Here is a 22,047-nt window from a genome sequence, read left to right on the forward strand (position 1 = left end):
GTAGGGAGAGAGAGAGCATTGTTCACTCTACTGAGAGTGAATTCTTAAGAGATCCTTGTACTGTATAAATAGATATTAAATCAGAATGTTCAAATGCCGTGTATCTATATTTTACGCCACGAAAATTCGTTGTGTATTTTCGTAGAGAGGAGAGCGAGGGAGAGCATTGCTCACTCTTCTCAGAGATAGAGAGAGAGTGAGTGAGTGAGAGTTCTCGAGAGGATTGTAGAATTAGGTATTAGATGCATAAATTATAACCTAAAGGTCGTATATACATTTTTTGATACGCTATTCATTGTGTATTTTCGAAGACGGACAGAGAGAGAGAGAGAAAGTTAATTCTCGAGTGTAGATTTATGTCTGTGTATTAAATAGAAGAATTTATAAAGATCATTGTGTATTTTCGTAGAGAGAGAAGGGGGTGGGTTAAGTTTCTGGAGCATTGTAGAGTTATATGTATTAGACGGCATAATATTCAAAGGCTATACATACTAAATATATTTTTAACTACTTTATTCATTGTGTATTTAAGAAGTCACGTAATACTACTGCAGACCCATACATTGTATGGTAATTTGTATGCTAATTTTTCCCCTCTTAGGAAGGAGGTTAGGTTCATGAGATATCTTTTGTCATGTGGGAAGTTGGAGTAGAAAAGGGCATAATGCATAAGACCTTCTTTGTTAAAAGTGAGTTGAGTGTATGTAATGGTTTTATATTATACAATAGGGCTATATTATGAATTAACAACATTCCCTTATATATATATATATATATATATATATATATATATATATATATATATATACGGACATGTGTATATTTGTCTGTGTAGTTTGTGTATATATGTATGTACGTATATATACTGGGAGATTAGCACTAGCCTAACCAGAGATGTTAGGCCTACACTGCCGTACCTACAATAAGAAGTGGAGTTTAGGGTTACTCTGCTTCTAAAGAAAGATGAATCGTTGTGTCCAATGAAGCTGAATTATGTTCCCAAAGAATTATCACCAGCCTAACCTGTTGTAAAGTGCAATACAAACAATTGCTTTGTCAAAAATGTCCCAGCTTGGACTTCTTCCTCAAACTCAGCTTGCCCTTCTTTGTCTTCATAATGGAGGAAAGTGCTTACAAATAATTGACCTATCAAGTCTGCCCCATCTTTTTGTTCTTCCCCATCCTTGAAATACCCTTCTTTGTCTAATTGTTCTCCATACTAGAGGAAATGTAAAACAAATCCTGTAACGTTGCCCTTTTAGATTCTTCTTCCTAGAGGGACGACAATTCATGTGACCACTTGCAGGAATTGGTGACTGTAGCCAGAGTGTATGGTCGGGTTCATGAGTGTTTTTGTAATTGATCTTTAGCTCACAAGCTTGCTCATGACCGGTTGTCTGATCATTTTTCCTTGGTGAATGGGACTGACCTGGGCTCTTCCCATGTTGCCTGCACTTCCTTGGAAGTATGGATGGAGAGTCTGCACATCCTTTGACTACCTGCCAAGGAGTATCACTATTGTGTTTTATGGTGACCATCACCTTGCCTATATGACTGTTTCCCCATGCTCTGTACTGTGAATGGGACTTTTGATCCTGCAGTCCTCCGAACAGTCACCAGGTTAGGTTGGCTCATTTCTCTTATAAACCTAAAAGAAGATCTTTCTTGGCCCGCTGAGGACCTGGTAGGGCCTCAAGGTCCCTTGCTTACTAAAGGTACTGCAGCTTTCTCCTTGTTTGACCAGGATTCCAACCATGGTTTCCCTCTCAAAGCACTTTACAGCTTTAAAGTTCTACTCCAGTATCAACTCTGCCAGGTGCTCCTGCTTCAATAGCTGCCTCTCTTGCTGAGACCACTGGTGCTGTTTCAGCTTCATCAGCTCCTGGTACAATGTATTGGGCTTATAGTTCACCTGTAGGATTTATGCTTGGATAGGGGACCCCCCCCCCCCCCCCTGAATAGCTAAAATCTGTGTTCTACAGAAAAATCCTCAAATCCAGAACTGCGAATGATTGTGGTGAGAATTGAGATCAACTGTGATGATTATTACGTTTTCCACAATAGTTGTCCTCAGCTGGTTGAGGGATAACTAATTTTTGCATATGATCTTTGATAGGCATGATTTGAGGATGCCAAGAAACCATTTGTAGAATATGCCTAAAGATCATAAAACCTAATGAATCGGTTGAGAAGGTTGTCCCCTGTAATGCCACCAGCAGGAGTTTCCAGCTTCAAAACCCAAGTCTCTGAAGGGTCAGGAGAGGTGTTGTTAGGAAAGGTCCTGTCACTGTGGTCTTCCTTGCAAAGGGGGATTTAGGTGACTGATGTAATGATTTCTTTCTTAAACTGTGACCTGGGCTTACCTTGGCAGTGAAGGAGCCATGTTTGTTTTACACGAATGCCATGCCCTATTGGTGGGTCAGCAGGTCTTCTGTTCACCAGGAATGCGGAAAGGTATGATTTATACTGAATTGAGCTGCTCGGTGCAGCACTTCATTCTAATTCAGTACATACTACTTTGTACAACAAACAGCTTTAGTATTTCTTGATTGTGGGGTTGCACGTTGGCTGCCATCGTAAATGTACTACAGCATTTCCTGGGACAAGCAACTGACTACTATCTAATTTAAACTCAGGATCAAAGGGATTCTTAGTTACTAATACAATGTTTCTCAAACTTTTTCGTGAGCGACCCTATTTGGAGTAATTCAATCCTTTATGACCTAGAGTAAAGTTAAGTAAAAGAAAATGTATAATATGCACTGTATTTTGGAAAAAAATAATGTGTACAGCTTTTCTTTCACAACTAAACTATTGGGATCCATGGCACTGCTTTTTTCTTTCACAAAACTAAACTAACAGGATTGGTTAAAAGAAGAATTCAATTAAGTAATGGAAATACACTTGAAAGCGTGATAATTTTCCTGTGTCTTTTTGACCCATCAAAAGTGATCTTGCAACCCATAGTTTGAGAGCCGCTGTGCTAATACAGTACAAGAAAGCTGCTTAGACGGCCATATGGGGCGAATAGCCTTAAGTTAGTTTCCGTAGTACAGTAGTATAGAAATAAGGGAGGATTAACATAAATGGAAGATTTTTAGCTTCCTTGCTCTATTTAATTTTAATAGAGGGGATTTTCTAATGAACCATAATTGAAATGGTTAATGGTATGTTTTGGAGCATGATATCTTAATGGTGTTAAAAGCATCCATGAAATCTAATTTCTACCATTTTTTATTGCAAACATTGAAGGCTTACTATCAAACAAGAACAGGCTAGCAAAACTTCAGATTCTAGGAGTATTGTGAAAGAGAAAATAAGATGAGATGATTTTTGCCTGTGCTGAGAGTCCTTTGGTAGTTTGAAGGTTCATCTTTTATTATGCTGGCAGACAAAGCATTGACTTTATATCTTATGTCTGAGAAATGCTACTGTACAGTATTTGTGTGAAATATCAAGTGTAACGCTAACATATGCTCTTTTCTAGTGTACATAACTCATGTAGTGTACATACTTAAGTTATACTTTGTCATCTTGTTAACATAATCCTCTTACACACACACACTATTCTAGGTTGTGTTTGAACAAAGCATGTACAAATGCTGGCGAGTGTTACATCTTTTTTTTTAATATTTCTCTCTGATTACAAAATGAGAAATCACACACACACACACACACTATAGCCCAGATAATCTGTATCCTAGTTTGCTGTTGGTAGGGCATTTAAAGACCATTACCCTTGACAGTGTGGTATCAGAAACAAATCAGCTGGGCTTAACCAGGCCAGATATAATGGTCCTGGGTGACTAGACTTCCTAATGCAAAATGGGGAGGGGTTGCCTACGTGCATTATTGCAAGCAGAAACTAGAGTGCTCAGCAACTGGATTGATATATGTGACACTCATAATCTCCGGCAGAAAATAGTATTTGGAATGAGGCCAACAGTTCAGAGAACGAAGAGCCACTGATCTGATATTCGCAAATACCTATAATGTGCCAAGCAACTTTGATTGGTTGGGATGTTACTAAGAAAGAAATTAAACTCTGAAATCTCTTGTACTATTACATTCAATATATATAATTCTGCTCTGGGTATAAGAATCCCCCATGCAGGATAAACAGCACATTCCCAGTGGACCTGATAGTTTTATTTCAACAGAGGGAAAGGATAGTGAAATTGTTTAAGATCAATACCTCAAAACTCAACTTGATCCTTAGAACAGCAACTGAAATATTGTAGATGGAACATGCAAACCAAACTGAGAAAAAGCTGATGATAAAGAATATAAGAAAACCCCATTTTCTTTTTCTTTGTTTACAGGCATGGAATAGTAAATAATTGGATTGGCATTGACCCCCCTTAAGGTTAATGGATCCAAAATCACATCACTGGACTTTATTTAAGCAGACTCACATAAAGACTGCAGGTGAACATTGTATTAACACCAAACAAACAAAGGCATCCAATCTCTGTTCTCATATCCCTGACATACAGAACCACAAGGTGGAAACCACAAAAAGGATATAGTAATGAAGCTTCACAACCGAAGTTGAGTTCCTGGACCACATTGTTGCAACAGAGACGTCCTGACTCGGCAACAGATGGAGAAAAGTGAGTTATACAGTGAGTGAGTGGTGGGTACACCTTACTTACCCCTTACCTACCTACCACTAATTTAACTACCTGTCACAAACCTCAGTGACTGATTCCAGCTGGCTGGCGCTGGGAATACTCGTAAATAAAAGCCTTAGGGTTTGCATATCTAAGAAAAGACAGTTGCATTACTTATTGCACTTGATTGTTATTTGGAATGACTCTTACCTACTGTTAAAGATAGCTTATATCCGCACACTGATAGCCGAGGAGATATAAGCTATCTTTAGCAGCAAGTAACCAAATCATAAATTTTATTATGAAAATTTATATTGCCTATACATAGTATATACTATTGCTTTGTTAGGTCATTGCCATTTGGGTTGAATTATACTTAAAGTGATTATCTGATACCTTGGTTCCAGGGTCAAAATTGTAGATGATCATTGTGCATACAGGTATTCACTAACAATGTTTTTAGAAATTAACTTCACTGGACGAGTTCCACTTCTCACTTCCTGATGGTAGTGTGCATACAAGAGGAAAAGTTATTTTTATATTCTTAGATTCCTTTTATTTTTTACCTCACTAGATATGAGGAAACTTTTAAGGATCTGTTAGATTTCCTGATTTTCATCAGTTATTGTAAGTGCACAGCTTGAGTTTGGCATTGTCAGTCTTAGAATTTTCCCTGTTTTATAATCTTTTTTTATTTTATAATAATATTAGAAATAATACATATTTCAAAAAAATCTGTCTAAGTGCTATATTATAATCTGTTGATGGTAGGAATTGCCACACCATTGGTAGGCCTTGATGAAGATTGCCTCTACCTTATGTCATGGGAACAATATACTGATGAGGAAAGCAGATTCAATTGCTTCATTTGACTTGCCAGAAATGAGCACATTATTTGCTTTTGTTAATAGACTATTCTCTTTGTTTATTACCCTCTTTTACTTTTTGACATAGTAAAAACATGGGAATGATCATTTTCTCTTGTTTTGTTCTGTAGATTTTTGTAATTCCTTCAGTACTTTATAATCCCTGAGTGTTTGTAAATAGGAAGGAATGGGCATTAAGTATTTCTTAGATGTGCAGTCTTTGTTAGGAGCTCTTCTAATAATGCCATGAGGTGTTTTGGCATCTACGGTATGTTATTTTGCCTGTTGGTAGGGATTACAGTTGTAGTAGGGATTAGAAGGGGAAGTTGGCATGGTGAGGAGTGTTGGACAGGGGTTGGATTAGTAGGAATGGCGTTATGTAGGCTGAAAGTGTAAGGGGGGAAAGTCATGAGGGTTAAGTTACACAATTAGGTGGAAATGGGAAGTAAATAGATGGTTGTTGTTTAGGTGGTAGGGGCGACGCTGGGTACGGTGCCGCTGTTCTACTGCTTCATGGCACTGGGAGGAAGGCAAGTGTGCATGGGAGGAGCTAAGGATAAATGGAGAAAATTGGAAGGGGGAGGAACACTTGAATGAGGAGGAAGAGAGGGAGGAAGGGACTGGCGGGTGTTTAAAGGTCACCAGTGAGAATACAGTCACTAGACAGGTCAATGCTTTGTTGTGCAATTCCTTTGAGGAGACTGAACAGGCACTGGTCCGTACATTTAGTCCTCTCAAAATCTTGATGTATAGGCCTGTGTGGTCCCCCACCTCCCTTTCCCTGTCCTTATAGTACAGAAATAGTAATGTCGTGTGCCTAGTGAGAGTCTGTCAAACCTTGAATGAGGTTTCAACTTACATCTGACAATGGGGGAATTGCTGGTGATGCTACTAAATTTCCACATTACCATATTTAATAATGGATGTATTGAGAATTATTATTTGATAACAAATAGTCAGTTTTTAAGAAAAAACTCAATCATTAAAGTTATAGAGAGACGTGACACGACAATTTACTGATTATTTGTATGTTTCTGGATGATAATTAGGGCAACACCACCTTATTGCCCCATTGCTTGTTACCTTATCTAGATCTCTACTTACACATGGCCATGGTTGCAAGGGGATGTCCAGGTAGGTAGAAAGGTGATGGAGGTTTCATATCACTCAGGAGAAATGGATGGTGGAGAAGTCTGACGTATTTAGAGGTCTTGTTTTAGTTGCCTTTTCCAAGAGTGTGGGGTGTGTATGTTGGGAACTTGCTGAAGCAGGGAATTTTGAAGAGTTACTGTTTCTCAAGTAAGGTCTGTGTGCTCTGATGAAGGTGGTGTTGGTTGTACTTGGTGTTCATTCGATGCATTGTGCCAGTTTGCATGTCTTGATCTGATTCCTGTCATGTGGGAACCTTACTCCATCATAAATCTCAAGACTTGTTGTTATACTATTGGTGTGATAAAATGGATTAAGTATGGCAGTGAGAGTTTCATAGGAAAAGTTTTCCGTATGCAATGACTGAACCCAGAGAGCATAGTAGTAGTTGGGGAAATATACACTATGCCTTGAAATTCCACATGATCTGTGGCATCAATCCACATGTCTTTTAGGATCTTTCATAGGAAAGAGACAATGACACACAACACATAGCCACTTAACATTTTTGTATTTGTGAAATCAAATACCCAAGTAAGAATTTTAAAAAATATTCATCAACTGCAAAATGAATCGCAACTAAAGTTTATTAGTAAAATTGTAGTGATTTTCTGACCTTATAAGTGAGATATTTGATAAATCTGTTTCCTTGAAAGGGTGCAGTTTGTCATATTTATTATAATAGGTTTCCCATAGTTTTAGAAGTGGGCAGTGATTAATGTAGTAAAGGCTCTAATCTTTGGCAGTTTCTTCAAATGAGTTGTCGATCATGTCATTAGTATGTGGTTAGTTTAGGACATTGTGTTTTAGGATAGTTTAGGACATCTGTATTTTACTGAACCACATTTGGCTTTGCTTAGAAATGTTTTCAACTTTCTAGTCAATGCATATATTGGTTAGTATACATAATTGTGTGTTGTATTTTAATACTTTTTTCATATTTTTAATAATAATCCCTCTTTATTTCCAGGACAGACGATGGTTCAGTGTTAGTGTTGTATTGTATGTGAGGAAAGTTGACGGCTGGTACCCTCAACAAAAGTAGGCAACATGGGGAGGTTGTGCACATTGACATTATTATCCACATTCATTGCTATCCTTTGCAAGGAGTTATGCTTGGCACAACACCTCGAGAACGACCTTCAGTCCCTTCTCAACGACATTAGCGTCAACCATTATGCCAGCCCGGTTGAAGGTGACGATGACTTCGAGGTGGAACTGTTTTTCCGTCCCGATGGTGAAACCTCTGATGGAAAGAACAGTAACAGGGCAGGACCCTTGCCTTCACCAACCTCTAGGGGTATTGAAGGAGTGAGGAGACTGTGGGGTGTGGCTGACACAGAGACTCCCATTGGTCAGCTCTTCTCTTATCCAATTCCCAATGATGCATTTGAAGGAAGCGTCGTTAGATATCAGGTAAGCACCTTACTTTTTTGCCATTCATGTATACCCTCTGTACTCTTCACTCACTATGTTTTGAACCCTTTTGTACATGTGTGTTTCTGAACTATTCTTGTCCTTCAGTATATGCTTTTACCAAGAGAAACCAAATATGTAGTCTCTGTTCTACATCTCCATTTTAAAAATGGCTTTTTGTTTTTGAATGACTGATAATGAGAAAAACAGTGAAATTGATGCTCTGGTGATCATGGAATTGCAATGCCAGTCACAAGAGGGAAGCCATTTTCTAGTTTACCTTCAGGAGAATTCTGGATTTTGTTTAGGAACATTGGATGGTTTCCATATGGGAATTTTGAATCTATTTTAAATAGTGTCATGAAACATTCTGGATTGTTTATAGAACAGAAACTCATTTTTGCAAAGGAACAGATCAGCCCTGTTATCATTAATTTTTATCATTCTCTGCATTCAGATCCTCCAAGACTGTATAACCTCCATTCCTATTCTGTTTCTGCCATCTTACCTCCCACCCTCTCCAAACAAATGTTTCTTCATGCAACTGCTTTGAGGTTTTCCCTTTAAAGCCTTTTTACTCTGTTTCCCTTTCAATGCTGAATGAGCTCATGGGTTCCAGTACTTGGCCATCGGCCTCAATTTTATATTCCATTCCATTCCACTGTGTAATGTTAGCTAAATATGCTGTCTTCTGGGAGGTTCAATACCACAAAGTTCTTTGCAAAATTTATTCCTATCATGACCAAATTGTGGAATGATCTTGCTTAATCCTGCAGCTAAATCACAAGAACTTTATCAGTTTAAGTAGACTCATGTTATTCATCCTCTTTTATATGTTTTCCATTGTTGTTTCTTTTCTCTTCTGAATTTCCCTTTCTGAACTGGGCTGCTGTTTCTCTTAGGGACTATGGCTGTGGCTTGACTTGTAGCAATAACTTATCCTCAGAGATTATTATGGATGACAAGTACATCAACCCTGACCAGGATTCAACTCGGGACCTTTTGGATTTGATACAGTGACCTCTCCTTTCAACCTTCTAGTGCCATAAGATGTCTCTGCTACACATGTACTAAAGCTGCTATGTGTTATTATCCACAATTTGGTCACAGCTGGAATAAATTTTGTAGATAATTGTGTGGTACTAAATCTCACGCAAGACTGCATAACCAGTATTACTGTACATGGTGAAGAATTGTAAGATCTGAATGCAAGGGATGATCACGATCTTGAAATATCTCATACAGATTAACTTTAAGATCAGAGATGAGGAATTTAATGTCTCAGTCCCCCCCCCCCCCCCCCCTCTCACAATTTAAGTTGCCAGTCAGCAACTGAAGACCAAACATGAGAAAAGTATGTAAAACGCAGAAGGTAAAAAGAATTAAAACATATGTTTAGTAATCAGTAGACAGTAATTACTCTCTGGAGTAACATCCAAGTACAAAGGAAAGGAACCCCTAGGTAAAGTACATTCAATATACAAGTGTATGTCTGGCTTAAAGTTTGAGAATGTAAATAAAGTCAGGTGTGAATTAATGACATAACAGTCATAAATAGCCTTATCTTATGAATTATTATGGTGGGGATCACTTGATTTTGATTATAAAGATGAACATGAAGTCTGCTGGAATATGGACAGCAGCATGATAATCAGTGGACAGGTTATGTTCATCTCCCTGTAAGACCAATCAAGGCCAGGGTAGATATACTTATTTGTCTCTTATAATTCCTTTTGGTAAAGTAAATTTGCTATTAATTTACTTGTCTCTTATAATTCCTTTTGGTAAAGTAAATTCGCTATTAATAAGTATCTGTGACGTAATGTTTGAGAGTATAAAAAAAGTCAGATATTGTGGACTATGGGCAATACTGTCATATTGATTTAGATCATGAATTCGACAGAAACAAGTAGTAAAGCAAATTCAGGATTAACTAATAATTCAATTCAGTTGAATTAAGAAGTCACTGTTATCTGTTTATCAGTTATTTTTCCTTTGGATTTAAGGTATTCCCAAAGTAACGTGAATTCAGTATGAAATTATGCAAAGACAAGTGTACAGTACCTCTACAGTACATCTCATGCACTGTACCATTTTTAAATTCTCTCCTTGTCTAACTTCATCCACTGTGCAATAAAACCCATGTTAGTTTTTCATGTGTAGTGCCAAACATCTTTTAATGACCATTCCATAAGCTTAGCAAATAAAATACTTTCAGATACAAGATACAATCAAAAGAACATTCAAGAATCACCGTATGTCCGTCAAATTCTGTGTCAGGTGCTGTTATAATGCTGTTTGTTCCCCTATTTGCCCAAGTGTGTAGAATGTGTCTGAATAATGCTGTTGACACCATTACGAGAAGAATAGAAAGAGAGAGAGAGAGAGAGCAGATAATTGGGTTGTCGTATTTAGCCTGCATCCTGCATCATGGTTCTCGAATTGTGAAAGTAATTACATCAGATAATGGTAATCATCCTCACATGTCTGTGTACGTTTTAGCAGTGTTGCGTGATTAGACCCTTTCCTTCAGAGGGTATGACGTTCGAACTCGTTGCTCTTGTTTTGTCTTATGCTTTACATTTGCACAGCACAAGTGACACGTTGTTATTTGCAAGGCCAGTGGAATGAACTTACCTCCCCCACTCCCACTTTCTTTGCTTTATTCTCGTCCTTGGAAACGCGAACTAGCTTAATTTATCCATGGTCTACAAAACTATCGCTGGATGCTGTTCGTTAAAGTACTATGGGTATAATAAGTGAATGTATCTTGTGTTTCACACGAGAGGGTTTTTCAAATCTGGCAGCCAATAACTTAAGGAGGGTGTTTGCATTAGGTACCAGTAGGCAGTATAGGTTTAAAAGTATGGCCATTTCGTGATGGGAGAAGAGTTTCATTTGTTTGCAGCCTTCATACGGAAGATGTTGCAGAGAACTTCATTTGCAAAGAGCATCAATTTTCTTCATATAAATGCGTGATGCAATTTGTGTTTCCTGTGCGGATATACTCAGATTGTGATTCATTCTTTGTAGCTACGCTGATAATCAGCATACCCAGAGTTATATCCTCCAGCTGTTACGTATAAAAAGATTTTTTTTCTAGGCCGAACATGAGGAGTTTTCACTGCACCAGAGGAGTCGTTTTTTTTTTTTTTTTCGTTCAGTGGTGCCATCGTAGCTTTTTTTGGCCGATGTATCATGATATTTATAGTACTATTCATTTCGGGAAACGAGATCAGGTGGTTCACGGGAACAAAAAATACGTTCATCAGTTATCACGAAGAAAAAAAAAAAGGCGAAATCCAGGCGTTGTTATTCTTAGTTTGACGGAGTTATATTGGGAGATGGTAACGCTGGCCATTACTGCAATGATTACTGCACTGTGAAGCCGGAACCATGCTGCGCATCTTAAAGGAAATGATCGAGTGGGTCATTCCTATTTTTGTAAATGTCTGTAATCACACGGAAAGCTCTTCTTCTTCTTCTTGCTGCTTTTTTTCTTTTTTGAAATATGATGACTCACTCGACTTTTTTTTAAGACTAGGATACTATATCTTTTGATGATGATTTCGAAATAGTTTTTTTTATGTTGGAGGTTTTTTTTTTATTAGTTCTTACACGTCTATAATGTTTTTTTTTTCAGTATATACAGAAGAATTCTGCCGTTTTAGACTAAATTTGAAAGTGCGGTGTCTCAACCATGCGACTAATTTAGCCTGATAAGTTCCCTCATCGGTTTTGCAAAGGTTTATTGCTGAAAGATAAACAAATGCTGTACTTATTAAGAATGAGGAATTTCAATCAAACCAAGTACGGCTAAAAAGTTATGGTGAACACGTCCGTCCGTCTCTCCCCCTCCCCCCACCCCCATGATGCTAGTGAATCATCTTCCCCCCACTTGGCAGTGGTGCCATCTGTAGGTCAAAACACGTTTTCCCTCCAATAGAACGCAACTTTGTTGCGGGTAGTGCCGTTCGTTCTAAACGGTCTTTGAAAAAATGAACCGCGCCAGCAGACAGAAATATCATTTGTTTTTTTTTTTTTTTTTTTTTTTTTTTAAGTCACGTCTTGCGTGTCGTTTACTGAACTATTATGAAAAGACGTGCCACCATTCAGCGTATTGTCCGATGCGGGACATACTATTTATTCATTCGGCCTTGCTCTTCCTCCTCGTCGGCGTTCGTCGTTTTAGGCCTTCTTCTTCTGCCTGCCGGAGTCTGATTTTATTTCGTGAGCAGACCAAGGCCTGTGTGCTTAACAACACCACACGACCAAGACCACCACCACCACCACTAGTACCACCACAGATCAATAGACTGGTCGCTGACCCCGTTAACTCAAATCATTAACTTTCTGCTGGGCCCTGCCCGCCCGCCTGGCCTGCCTGCCTATTCGGGCGTGATTCTTCTTCTCATCAGGAATCGGCGGCGGCGGTGTTTTCCGCTATAATTGGGGTTATGACATTTTCATTTTGTTGTCGCTTATCGTGCGGTTTTTTCTTTTCTTTTTTTATCTTTCGTGCGCAGCTGCTGCGCTGTTTGGGTTTGTTTTGTGTGTGTGTGTGTTTTTTTTTTTTTTTTTTTTTTTACGAGGCTGTATGTTTGTCGTGCATTGGGCATAGAATGATTGAAGCTTGACACAGCTGGCTGGGTTTTGGCGTGCAAAATAATGTCTTTTTATTATTAATAATTAATAACAATTTACCAATGGAGTGTTTCATCAGAACTTCTGTATGTGATACACAAATGAGAATTTTTCATGTAATAAATGGCGGATTGTATAATTCTTAAGGTATTTAATGCAATTGGGGTATATTTCCTGACACTGAAATCAAAGTATACGTAACATTAATCATTTCCCATATTAGCCATAGGCCTAGCTTATAAAAAAATATTTTTCACGCTTTTAGTTGCTGATTCGAATATGAATCGCTAAGGATACGTTAGTCACGAGGGGGATCTTAAGTATCTACACGGATGGCACCTCAGTAGCACGTCAAGCCCTTCTCCACTCAGTACATCATGTAACTTTATCCAGCGCATATTTCCAGACGTCCAGGATAGTAATGCCTTCCTTTTTAGTATCACTTTCATTCTATCTGCATAGCAGTTCCATATCTTCCTCTCCATCCTTCCATTATTTCAGTATTGTGCATACTAATTACCAACCTATTATTAACTTCCATTCTCTCCATGGGACCACACCATCTCAAAGATACACTTCTCAGTTATGTCGCTTTGCAATCATTTATCAATTATCTGTATCTTCTAATCTCTCGTCACTCTTACTGTCTAGCAACTCATTTTCGTATCATTCGTATTAGTAACTCAGATACTTTGACAATAATATATATATATATATATTATATATATATATATATATATATATATATATATATAATTTCCTCTAAATTTCGGATACGCCTTATCACTTACAAGTCCCGAGTTCTCACTCGCCATTGTGATTCAGACTTGGAGAGGCGATAAGGGCATCCGTTATATTTTTCCAATTAGTTTTACCCTTCGTGGGAAGCTCTGCATAGCGTGATAGTCCGTTTCCTGTTGGTGCCTTCCGTCGGTACGTCAAGTCTCCCCCCCCCCCCCCCCCCCCTCCCCCCCCCCCCTTTTTTTTTTTTTTTTTTTTTTTTTTTTTTTTTTTTTTTTTTTTTTTTTTTTTTTTTTTTTCCAAAGGAATTTATGCAGATTCAGACGAGGGTTTTATTAGAGTAAGAATTTACCCGACGTCTGTTTTGTCTTAATGTGTGGATTCTTGGTTTGTTTGAATGTTTGTATTTAAGAGGAATGTTTATTTTTTGGTAAGTAATGCTGTAATATGAGAACTAAATATGTCGCTTTAAATATATATTATATATATATATATATATATATAAGATATAAAATATATATATATATAATGTGTGTATATATTTTATATACATTGAGATTTTTAATTTGAAATGACTTATTATGAGATTTAGCACTAATTTCGACCGTACCGTATTCCAAGTCGATTCAGTTTAGTTTTAGAAAAAACAATCACATTGTATCGAGACATTGCCCATAGATGAATCCGCTTAAGGTACAGAAGATTATTATTATTATTATTAAAGATGATGGCAGCATCAGTGGAATTGATTTTATATATGGTCTTTTCAATTCTTCTTATTATTCTCTTCTCATCAGGGCTGATATTTGCTAATAGCTGGCCGATGTTCATATCTCGGTGAAAGAAATGTTTTCCAAAAATAATAATTTATTGATATGAGAATTGAAAAGACCATATATAAAATTCAATTCCACTGATGCTGCCATCATCTTTAACAAAAAAAAAAAAAAAAAAAAAAAAAAAAAAAAAAAAAAAAAAAAAAAAAAAAAAAAAAAAAACATGTTTTAGAGAGGGTCTCCTACCTTCATTATTATTATTATTATTATTGTTGTTGTTGTTGTTGTTGTTGTTGTTGTAGCATGTTCATGCCAATATTGCCAAGTAGAGTGAGGGTGTTCATTTTGAATTTGAGACGTGTAATGGAAATACGTTTTGTATATTTTGACGAAAGTGAAGAGTTAGACAATTATGATTCAGGAGGACCAATTGGCACATTCAGCGCGAGCTGGGTAAAAAAAAAAAAATAGAAATTAAAAGAAAAGTAGACATTTAAGATGTCTGAAATTAATGGTGCCACGAAGTAAACTTTGAATTTACTTTGACGTCGTGAAATGAAGTTACAACTCTCGCAATCTGGACAATAGTAATAATGATAATAATAATAATGATGCCTTTATTTCCACAATTTACTTTTCACTGGGTTTCTGAACCTTCTGACGCAAAATAAACTGTGTGTGAAATGCCATTGGCCCCGTGGCGTTTAGGATATGACAAAGCACTCCATATCTGGGTTGTGGACGTGGTATTCGGCCAACTCTGGCTTTCTGTTTACACAACTTGGGTCACTCGTGAGCATATTTCAGAACTTTACGGAATCTACGGAGAGAGAGAGAGAGAGAGAGAGATTATTACATTTCCACATCTCCAGTATCTACAGAGAGAGAGAGAGAGAGATTTTCACAGTTCCACAACCCTAGTATCTGCAGAGAGAGAGAGAGATTATTAAATTTCCACATCTCCAGTATCTACTGAGAGGGAGAGAGATATTTATTTTCACAGTTCCACAACCGTAGTATCTACAGAGAGAAAGAGAGAGAGAGAGAGAGATTTATTTTCACAGTTCCACAACCCTAGTATCTACAGAGAGAGAGAGAGAGAGAGAGATAGATTTTCACAGTCCCACATCCCAGTATCTTATACAGAGAGAGAGAGAGAAGAGATTTTCACAGTTCCACATCACTATCTATAGAGAGAGAGATATATATATTTATTTTCACAGTTCCACAACCGTAGTATCTACATGGAGAGAGAGAGAGAGAGAGAGATTTTCACAGTTTCACATCTCCAGTATCTATACAGAGAGAGAGAGAGAGAGAGATTTTCACAGTTACACATCTCCAGTATCTATACATAGAGAGAGAGAGAGAGAGAGAGAGAGAGAGAGAGAGAGAGAGAATTCTTTGCTCGATCTCTCTCCCCTTGACACATCCTAGTTGGGGCGTCACGGGGATTGTTTGGGGTTAATCTAACCTCCTTGGCGTGGGTGGGGTTTTGGGATAGTTCCCCTGGGGAGAATGGCCATGGGTGTGTGGGAAGGGGGGAGTGAGTGAGATCATTATCATCGTCGCCTTGCGTAAGGATTGAAGAAAGAAAGGTTTCTCTAGCTTTCTTTGTAGATGGTTGGGATGTGGCACTGTGGAAAATCTCTCTCTCTCTCTCTCTCTCTCTCTCTCTCTCTCTCTCTCTCTCTCTCTCTCTCTCTCTCTCTCTCTGGGCCAGTGAAGACGAGAGAGATAAAAAGCCGTAATTGATTAGTGCTCCATCAAAATGTATCTACCGTCAAGATAAAAAAAAATGGTTGGGGGGAGGGGGCGCCGGGGGAGAAGAGCTTCATTGTTGTGCACCACTGATCAGAAACTCTCTCTCTCTCTCTCTCTCTCTCTCTCTCTCTCTCTCTCTCTCCGTGTAATGTTTCCAGTTGTTTGCGTAATATTGATATACTTTCATTCCCTTCTACACGATTTAATCTAAAGAGAATCCTTAATTTATTCAAACAAATGTATGTACACATTTGGCATAAATTCTATTCTATTATATATATATATAACCCAGGCCTTTGGCATAAATTCTATATTCTATTATAAACTCGAGCCTTTGGCATAAATTCTATATTGGGCCTTTGGCATAAACTCATTATATCTACCGGCTGGCCATAAATTCTATCTATATTTAACTCAGGGCCTTTGGATAAATTCTATTCTCCCGGCCATAAATTCTATATTCTGTTATATAGCTCGGGCCTTTGGCATAAATTCTATATTCCATTCATATAACCTGGGCCTTTGGCCTAATCCTATATTCTGTTCTATAACTCTGGCCTTTAGCATAAATTCTATACTCTATTCTGTTGTAAAACTCTGGCCTTTGGCATAAATTCTATATTATATTCTATAACTCGGGCCTTCGGCCTAAATTCTATATCCTGGTCTATTCTATTCTAAAACTGTATGTCAGTGGATTTAAGTAGGTTCATTTATCGGCTGGAGACTGTAGCCAGAAGACTCCCAGAATTCCAGAGAGCAGATGTGACATGCTAATCAGCAACACCTGAGCCGAGCCAAGCCGGTTTTAATTTCACAGGGAAGTCACCCGAGAAGCCCATAGATACCCCGGGGCCAGGTTGTGCCAGGGTATCGGGCGGTGATGTTCGGGGAAGTTGATTCGTCGCTGGTGCGATCACGATACCCTACGGGGTACTTGTTGATATTGATAACGTAACATTGGCCTTAAGTAGGAAGTCCTATTTCACAGTAAATGTCATGGGGTGTATTAAAATGGACTGCAAAATTATTATTATTATCATTATTATTCAGGAGGTGAATCCTATTCATATGGAATAAGCTTATGGGGGCCATAAATTATTATTATTATTATTATTATTATTGTACTTAGGAAGCAGACCCTCTCTCAAGCATACTTTATTGAAGGATAGCTACTTCAGCAGCGTTACACTTGTAAAGATTCTTCTCTATTTTTGCGAATAGCGGCTTTTTCCGTGCTACTTAAACAGGCTAGTAGAGCGCCTATAGAGATCATGTTCAAATACAGGGTCAAAATAGGTGTATTTAAATTCAAATAAATACACCTATTTTGACCCTGTATTTGAACATGACTTCTATAGGCGCTCTACTAGCCTGTTTAAGTAGCACGGAAAAAGCCGCTATTCGCAAAATAGAGAAGAATCTCTACAAGTGTAACGCTGCTGAAGTAGCCATTACTTTTAGTAAAGAATTATTATTATTATCATTATTATTCAGAAGATGAACCCTATTCGTGTGAATAAGCCTATGGGGGCCATATTATTATTATTATTATTCTGGAAGTAAACCCTCTTTTAAACATGTTTTATTAAAAGTAATTGCTGCCTCAGCTGCATTAATTTTATACAGGTTCTTCTCTATTTTTCTAATTATTGCTTTCTCATTGTTGCTTAAACTGGTGAGTAACGCACCGAAGGTTGACATATCTCAATTAGGTAGAACGATTGTAATCGTTCTACCTAATTGAGATATGTCAACCTTCGGTGCGTTGCTCACCAGTTTAAGCAACAATGAGAAAGCAATAATTAGAAAAATAGAGAAGAACCTGTATAAAATTAATGCAGCTGAGGCAGCAATTACTTTTAATAAAACATATTATTATTATTATTATTATTATTATTATTATTATTATTATTATTATTATTATTATTATTATTATTATTATTATTATTCAGAAGATGAACCCTTTTCATATGGAAAAAATCCTACAGGGGCCATTGACTCGAATTTCCAATTCCTAAAGAATATGGCTTTGGTAGAAAGGTATAAAAGAAGGTCATGAAAAAAAAAACAGAAAAAAGAGATCACGTATTAAAAAATAAATATATAAGTAGATAAAAATGTGGGTAAATTTTTAATATACGAGAATTGTATGAGGGTGGTCATACATCGCATCTTCACTGGAATTTCTGAAGTTCGAGTTCCACTTTGAGTTCCACTGTTCCGCTGTCCAGCGTCGTAAGGAATAAAGGACGTCTGGAACTGAGAAGTTTAGACAGCCAGGCAGATCTGCTGCATGTCGGATCTGCTTCGTCATAGAAAATTATATGGTGCACTTTATGTATAAAATCATGAAATGATTCACTCCAGCAACAACTGATTGTCAGACCGTCTCATTTCATTTGATCTGTCTTCTAATCATCACTCGAAAACTGAACAAAGCCTACTATGAGATTCAGGGCCTCTGTAACACGGTTTTTTCGCAATAACTTTTTATCTATGCATTTCATAAATATAAAGCTTATTCAGAATACACATTATATCTACACATAAATTTTGACTGTATTCTGCATTCATTATGTAGGTTGAATAAATTTGGTACTTATAATGTAAAAGTGACTATTTTTGAAGACAGGCCAACTTACTCAGAGAAAAGGTTCCGAACGCACTCGTTACGTAACTTATGACAGCATTTCTTCCCTCTTTCTCGATGGATGATTGGCTATACGTAACGAAGGCTATACCTCTGGTAACAATGACAAAAATTTAAATACAAGCAAAGCAGTACACCTTTATGAACTCTGAATCCACTCCACTGATAATTGTAATAATGAACAAACCAACAAAATATGTTAATAAATACAAAACCACTTCGATTAATAGTCTAACTCCCAAAATAAGTGTCCTAAGAAATTACAGTCTACTTTATATGTCACACTCAGATTGACAAGATGTAGGGAATAGTTGGTAATTTTCAAAAACATAGTAGTCAAGCTTGATTTGATAACTGCTATATCCAATGTCAAGCAATTTTTATTTATTGGCTATCTACCTATTTACTGAAAAAAAAAACCGGTACCGTATTTTGGCTTTAAACCTTCACCAATAATTATCGTCAGAATGATGACTACATGAGGCTCCACCCACTTTGGCCTCGTTATAATTCAGGATAACACTGAAGGCTATCATGGGCATTGTTGGATTAGAAAATTTAACTTCTGGCTGTAAAAACTCATTTCTCGAGTAGTTGCAAGAAGTGCTAAATGATCCTCAAGAATCCCAGCAGTTGGCCTAAACGTTTACTGCTATTACTACTGTTGCGGCGGCACTACTGCTACAGTAGTATTACTACGCTAGCACAGATACCCCACCCACTTCTATGTATCGTTCCGCCATTCATAAAGTCTTTATATCCAACACGGTCGTACGGCCTAAAGAAGAAGAAAAAATTAAATCGGATGATCCGTTGGTCTGCTGGAGATTTTAGCACACATAAGCTTGTATTTACTTTGGGTAAAAATCTCATTTTAACAAAAATAGTTATATAAAGACTGTTTACATACAATCTCTCTCTTTCCCCCTCTCTTGGTGGCATAGTGAATAGTTAATGGAAATGTTCAAAATCCTGAATGACATTACAAGTATTATAATCACGTTACGCTAAATACAAATCAGACCATAAACTTTGGATTTAAACTATAAACTGAATAATTACCTATTCAGGCTACAGTAAGTATGGCCACGGCTTTTTCTTGACTGTATAAAGTTGTAAGTCGTAAGACAAATGTAGTTTTGCAACCACGGGGACAATTCCAAATCCTGTTAGCCATTCTTGACTACTATGGGTTTCAGAGCCGATGGAATAAGGTGAATGGGTTTCTGTCTGGTGGATGGGCGGGGCAACATTTCAAAAACGGTGTGTTTACCTTGCTTACGTAATGAATGCTTTTCGACCCTTGGCTCGTTATCATTAGCCATGGCGTCGGCTAGATAATTTTTACTCTATAAAAATAAAAACTATCGGGTTTAGGTTATTGATAATGGTGACAAAATTTGTGTGTGGTTGTACAATATACATATGTCAACTTTCAGCTACATCCGATGCTTTGATAAGGAGCAAAGTCCAAAAAACCGTGTTACAGAGGCCCTGAATCTCATAGTAGTTTATCTTTTGAGTTTCCTGTTTAGTTTTATTACGAACAAAGCCAAGTTCATTTTTTTATTTTCCTATTTAGTTTTTATTACAAACAAAGCCTAGTTTATCTTTTTAGTTTCCTGTATAATTTTATTACGACATCGATAAACTAGGTGATGTGACGCCGGTTTTAGTAACGGTAATCAGTAAGCCGTGGTTTCTTCTTAATCATAACACAACCCGTTTGTCCTAAGAAATTATTTAACAAGTATCAGGTGACCAGAGTCTGGATATAGGCTATTTGCAAATGGCGGAGTTCGTGCGTTGAATGAATTCGTACCCAATTTTTCATTTCCCATTTGGGCCCGTCTCTCCTTTTGTCCAGTTCGCATATATAATTTGGGGGGGAGGGGGGCGAGGTTTTTATTCGATGAAGGTCGACAGATCATCGTCTTCAGAAATTGGTGGTTGATGTCGGGTGGTCGGAGAGTTGGGGGGGGAGGGGGGGGGAGGGGGGGGGTTTGATGAAATCGTGGTTTTGTGTGATAGATATTTTTGTTTCGTAATTTTATCATTTTAGGAGGATTTGGTATTTTGACGTACTCCTTGCAAACACACACACATTATATATATATATATATATATATATATATATATATATATATATATATATATATATATATGTGTGTGTGTGTGTATGTATGTATGTATTTTCTTCACTTCACATGTACATAAAAGTTTTTGTCCGACGTGACAAAACAATATCTGCTAAATCTACTAAGACGCTATCCATAGAATAACACACTTCTATTTAAAATCAGACACAGAAATCAAACAAGACATCCAAGAAAACATAGTGGAGTGAAATCACACGCCTTTACGAAAGCAGGCAGCATCGCGCCCGTTTTCTCCGAAGCCTAAGTCCAGGTCAACAGCCGGACAAGGCCTTTTGAATACGGGACCAGAAAGATGTGTTATAAATTAACTCTTCGCGTGAATGGTTTTTTTTTTTCTGGCTCGCCCTATTGTTCTGCTTCGGCAGCTGGATTTAGAAGTGACGGAGGAGACATCCGGTTAAAGACGATGAATCAGAACGCGGGGGTTGTGTATTTATGCAGTTTTTGCATTAGTCATGCACCGTAGCAGCAGCAGGTTAAGGCTGGCTGTCGTCTCCTCTGCTGCCCTTCTCGAGCCTGTGTTGAGATCGTCTTGCCATGCAACTCGGACTCATCGGCGAGAAGGATTTGAGGGGACGGGGGAGAGAGAGAGGGAGAGGGACAAAGAGGGAGAGAGAGAGGGAGTGGAGGGGGTGAGATCCCTGACATCTGGGAAAGGGAGGAAAAGGAGGGACGGAGGGTGTTTTAGAAATGGTTTCATGAAAGAGATTGTATTGGTGACTTCACATGCAAATATAACCTGGGGACGCTTCAGTCATAAATTTGAAATCGTATCAGTTTCTTCTTCTTCTTTTTCTTCTTCCTCTCGGATACTTAAGGACTGGAAATCATCTTTATGTAATAAGGATTATTTATTCGAACGTAAACTCATAAGAAGTGGTGTGTGTGTGTATGTGTATGTGTGTTTTATTAAGTAATGAAAGTCATATATAATATGTTAAATTTAACCCCAGTAATAAAACCAGAAGAATTACCAAATATAATTCTGTATTAATGTTCAACTTCCAACCTCTGCCACCAACAGATGTGAATGAACTACTTAGAAAAGGAACACACTATAATTTCAGATAATAAAGTAAAAAGCTTACTTATCCTTGAACAATAAATTAGAAAGCTTACTTATCCATGGACAGTAAAGTAAAAAGCTTACTTACCCTTGGACAATAAAGTAAAAAGCTTACTTACCCTTGGACAATAAAGTAAAAAGCTTACTTATCCTTGGACGAGAAAGTAAAAAGCTTACTTATCCTTGGACTATAAAGTAAA

The 22,047-nt window shown here is 37.6% G+C and overlaps 1 protein-coding gene across 1 annotated transcript in view; it reads left to right on the plus strand.

Annotated features, from left to right (window-relative positions):
- The window catches only part of LOC135212475 (dystroglycan 1-like), an 84,209-nt gene that overhangs the window by 546 nt on the left and 61,616 nt on the right, over window positions 1-22,047 (plus strand). Inside the window, 1 exon segment of the mRNA XM_064245928.1 lies at window positions 7,599-8,044. Coding sequence (XP_064101998.1) covers window positions 7,679-8,044 — 366 coding nt within the window. The 5' untranslated portion in view covers window positions 7,599-7,678.

The sequence above is a fragment of the Macrobrachium nipponense genome, chromosome 41, assembly GCF_015104395.2.
Source record: "Macrobrachium nipponense isolate FS-2020 chromosome 41, ASM1510439v2, whole genome shotgun sequence".
In the NCBI taxonomy this organism is placed as follows: Eukaryota; Metazoa; Arthropoda; class Malacostraca; order Decapoda; family Palaemonidae; genus Macrobrachium; species Macrobrachium nipponense.